General features: G+C 43.5%; 1 protein-coding gene and 1 pseudogene across 1 annotated transcript in view; both read right to left on the bottom strand.

Annotated features, from left to right (window-relative positions):
- The window catches only part of Ogfrl1 (opioid growth factor receptor like 1), a 16,396-nt gene extending 15,220 nt beyond the window's left edge, over nt 1-1,176 (bottom strand). Inside the window, exons 1-2 of the mRNA XM_008856293.3 lie at nt 1,156-1,176; nt 20-421 (exon numbers count right to left, since the gene is read on the bottom strand). Coding sequence (XP_008854515.2) covers nt 20-421; nt 1,156-1,176 — 423 coding nt within the window. The remainder of the gene's footprint in view (nt 1-19; nt 422-1,155) is intronic.
- A 2,380-nt stretch (nt 1,177-3,556) lies between these two features.
- On the bottom strand, nt 3,557-4,292 carry LOC103752494 (annotated as a pseudogene).
- Nucleotides 4,293-4,919: the final 627 nt, after the last annotated feature.

Here is a 4,919-nt window from a genome sequence, read left to right as displayed (position 1 = left end):
GGCCGACGGCGCACCGCACTCGCGGGGAGGAGCCCGCCGCCCCGGGGCCGCCGCACGCGCCCGAGCCCGCCCATCTCCGCCCAGCCTCCCGCCCCAGCCCAGCCCCGTGCCACCCCCACGCCTGAGCGCAGCCGCCTCGGTCCCCTGGAATCTCTGCCTTCCCTCGGCCTCGGGCGTCCGGAGGAGTGGCTGAGGGTCTGCGGCTGCCCCGCCCCACCTGGGGCCGGAAGCCACCCCTTCGGGGACTTTGCCCAGCTAAGAGGGAAGAGTGATCCCGCCCAGCTCTGAGAGTGGAGGTCCACTGCGGGGACGTGTGGTGGAAGGAGGTGTCACCATCAGCAGGCGGGTCCTGTCCACGCCCCTGCCCCCACCCCCTGGTCCAAGTGGAAGGCAAATTAGCCGCAGCAGCAGAACACAAAAGCTAATGGGGACAGTGCACCATATAAACCGGAAATCCGAGCTTCTAGCCACCCAGAGTCGTCGTGGTCTAGATAAAACTCAGAGCTATCGCTCACCCCATCTAAACAACAATGTCTCTTGAAACAAAGAAGCGGTGAGAACTACAGCACATTTCATCTGTGGATAGTTTGAATAGTACCTACTCCAAATCTGTGCCCTCTACAGAAAAACCTCAGAATCCTTACAACGAATAGGCTGGTTTTTAAGTGGAGGGCTGCTTGGCCCAGAGTCTGCGCTATAAATAAAAGCAGGAGGGACCCTGTGCTATAGGAATCCTTCAAGACGAAATGAAATGACCAAGTAAGACACTCAGAGAAAAGTGACTATGTGAAAGTGAAACTGAATTTCCAACTGGAAGGAAAGCCCTGTGAAGAAGGGTGATCTCTGCACATGGACTTTCTGTGTTCTGGGACAGTGCCTGGGACCCTGCAGACAGCTGGTGCTCAGAAAACATTTATTGAATAGGAGGCGAGAAAATGGGTTAGCTATGTGCCGTTAATCAATTGTACTTGAAACTCGTATTTTTAAAGACTTCATGATGGAATGGGTTGATAGCTATTGCTAAGGGAAGACTTGAATGAGTAGGCTATCCCTCCCACAGATAAAACAGGATTGACCCACTTCAAGCATTGCAATAGGCAGTCCAAAATGTAGCTCTGTCACTACTTTCTGACCTTAGACAGGTTACACACTTACTTGAGACCCTAATTTTCTCATCTTCCAAATGGGACCAGATTTTTCTCTCTGTTGTGACATCCAGCTTTGACCTTTTATGACCTCATGACTAACAAGCGCTCTAGAACTAACAATAGACACATGATACACACAAAGGGATTTCTGGTCAGAATGGCATGAAAACTGATGATACTTAGATGAAGCCATTCTTGTCAGACCCACATAAAATTAAAGCCAGAAAGTTCTGAATGGGGAGGATTCATTCCTGTCTGAGCTAAGTAGTTACTTGGCTCAAGTAGTTGACATTTGTTTGTGTTCTAAAAGACCCTCATGCTTTGTACCCTTCTCCCACTGCAAAAAAGGGATGTGTGTCTTTAACAGAATACTGCAGCAATCTGGACCAAAATTCTCCTGACAGAACACTTTCCCAGGAAATCCTACCTACTCTACTTGTGAATACATCCCAACTCCTTTCTCTGATCTTTAAAACTTGTAAACTTGGTATCCAAGCAACTTATACAGACTGATCTCCCTTTGACTTTAAAATTGTATCCTCATTGCAAACCTTAGTAAATATATCCACAGTTTACTCTGATATGCCCATTCTCTTTGCAATGCTCTGCTTTTTCCAAATAAATATAGATGCTCTTTGGAGAATCCCTGATTATTATTTCGGTTGACAATGAATTTGTGAAGAAATTATGATGCAGCTGCAAAACAGATGAAGCCAGTTCTGTCAAAAGCTAGCGATTTCATTCATCTTCCATTGGCACAGGACCAAAACATACTGCAAAAGTGAATGCTCAAGCTGTCCAGGGTTTTAGGATGCTGAGTCTAGGGGTACTTGTGCCTAGGTGATCCACCAATTGGCCTAAGATATGTAGAATGGTCAGACTCACATCTTTGCTTTCTTCCAATTAAGAGATGGGGTTTTAACCGCCTCCCTCCCCCAAACTGAGTCTAGCCTCACTAACTCCCTTGAAAAAAAGAACCTCGAATAAGTGACATTCTGGGACTTCAAAAGTTAAGCCACAAGGAAGTTTGCTTTTTCATTGTCTTTTCTTAGGTTATTCCCCGTGGTAGTCCTGAGCTGACAGGTAAAATCAGTTCCCTTGATACTACCTCATTGGAAGAGCCACCAGATATGGACTCAGGTCCAGAGTCCCAACTGAGCTCTGCCTTCCAGCATCTTCTATTAGATGTTAACTGCTTTATATTGAATCCTCCAGACCAGCCCATTCACCAGCTGAATCCCATTCAGTAGGGTTCACTGATCCTATCGGAAACAAAACAAACATCCAATAGAGCGCTTCAAATTCCTAAGTCACAAAACAGTGAAATGAAATAAAATGGCTCCTGTTTTATATCACTAAATTTTGAAGTGTTCCATTATCTAGGTAATGGAACACTGAGATGTATGTAAGCCTACATTTATTTATACATGTAAACATATAAGCACCTGCTACAATTAGATTATCTTTTCCTACTCCTTTTGGCAAATTTATCCATTTTTATATAGATCATCTGCCAATTTTGTGCAATATGATTATTAAAGGATATATTTTATATGAAAAATTGTCAAAACAATATAAAAAACTTAAAGTAAGTTTAAATCAATCTTGCTATATTGTGTCCAGTGTATGTACTTAATAGTTATTTCTGAATGTCTCTTAAGTTCTAGACACATGAATTATTCTTGATGAATAACTAAACTTTTAAATTATTCCTATTGAGAGCATATAACATTCTTGAACTAAAAGTAAATCAATTTTTTAAAATTCTCCCCTCTATAGTCCCAGTTACTGCTCGGGAGATTCACTTGAGGCCTAAAGTTTGAGATCAGCCTGGGCAACATAAGGAAATCTTGCCTCAAAACAAAACAAATGCCAATACTTAGTGTAGTACCAGGCAACATCTTAATTCATCAGTTCTAATCATTATTCATCCAATATGTCTTTCAATATTGAATTAGATTGACTATAAATATATGTGGAATGAGAAGAAACTACTAGCAAAATGAACAATAATGAGTCTGACTTCTGTCTCCCAGACTCTACCAAGTCATACAATCTATCACCATTCGTCATTGTAAGTCTGCTTTCAATTTTGTTTTGAAAGCCTTAAAGGGTCTTAAGGAGCAAATGCTGCTTCAGGAATTAAACTTTCTGGATGTATCCCAGATGCATTTGGCATAATTTACACAGGGTTTTTATAGTGAGTTGTGTTTTAAGAATAGTAACAAAGATCTGTTGCTGCATATTTCTTTTGAGATGCTTCCAAATATCAAAGAAAGTCAGATCAACCAACCTCAGGAGTTAACCCTTTATAAGATCCCAGAAACATAGAAGGAGAAAGAAAAAGACATTTTTTGAAAGGCAACTTTTTAATTATATTTATGGGCAGGAAACACAGCAGTGTACATTTAACCCAGTTTGGTGATGAGTTCTTTGACCTTTGCCTTTTCTGGCTCGGCAATGCAAGCCACAGGTTTTGGACCCAGGACATTGCCTCCCCAGCGATGTGGATTTCATTGTATCTGTCATTGTAATTGGTCCTGATAGTTTCCACCAACTTAGCTAGAGCATCTTTGCCTTCTGAGTTAACCTGTGTGAAGGCCACGGTGGTGCATGTCTTCCTGTAACCATCCACCCCAGCCTGGCCTTCCCCTTGATGATGCAGTAGGGGACCCCCATCTTATGACCCAGGCAGGCAGGAAGACCCAGCTTGATGGGGTCTATGTCATGTGCGATCACCACCAGCTGAGCCTTCTTGTTTGCCACCAAGGTGATGACAATGGGGACATCCCCTTTGCCTGCTGGCAGCCTGTGCTTCTCCCCCTGCTTTATCTCTAGCCAGTACTTACCTGCAAACTTGAGCAGCTGGGTAGCTGTTTGAGGGTCCAGGACCTGTGTGGACTGGTTAATTGCAGGTAGCACTTTCAGCCGCTTACAGAGGAGCCCTTTGTTGCTGTAGCCTGATATATCAGGGTCATTTGACAAAGCGGGTGAAGTCCCTTTGGGGCTGAATGTCCTGTCCAAAGCCAAAGTTCTAAGATCTTTTCTCAGAGGATTCATGACCTTCTTGGCCTCTTGTTTCACGACAGCAGGGACGGGGGGCCACCTCATCCTCTCTGTCTTCTTTCCTTTTGGCATCTTGCACCGTTGGGGTGGAGGAAGATATGACACAGACTTCCTTTTTAATTTTTTAATTTATTTTTATTTTTTATGTGAATGAGTATTATGCCTGCATGTATGTAAGTGCACCCATGTTGTGCAGTGCCCATGGAAGACAGAGGGCGTTGGATCCTTCGGAAATGGAGTTATGGCAGATTATTAGCAGTCATGTGGGTGCTGGGATTCGAACCCAGGTCTTCTGCAAGAACAGCCAGTGCTCTTAACTGCTAAATACTCTCTCCAGTCCTGAAAAAGAGTTGTTAAAGAAACAACTGTGTGCTATAATGATCTCTTCCATCGATCCTAATCAAAATCTCTGCTAATAGGACCATGATGTTTTTGAGAATAAGATGCCCCTTCCTCCAACATTGACCTATACTAGACTGGAGTCCCTGTCCAAAAACCCAAGAAGACACCTTCACATAGGGCACAACCTGAATAACCTCTACTGCAGTCTCTGACCAAATCAGGCTTCCTTGAAATTTCCCAGGATCTCCCTTTTCCAAAATAGAAGTTTGTAAATGTATTTTAATGTATGAAGACAAATGTTAGGGGCTATTTGTTATTAACTACCACTTCCCAGGTCTTCCTCTCCTGCATCTCCTTCATCAT

Source organism: Nannospalax galili, unplaced genomic scaffold, assembly GCF_000622305.1.
Source record: "Nannospalax galili isolate Female #2095 unplaced genomic scaffold, S.galili_v1.0 scaffold206, whole genome shotgun sequence".
Taxonomy (NCBI): Eukaryota; Metazoa; Chordata; class Mammalia; order Rodentia; family Spalacidae; genus Nannospalax; species Nannospalax galili.
The sequence above is the reverse complement of the archived record's forward strand: the minus strand, read 5'-3'. Positions and strand labels throughout refer to the sequence as shown.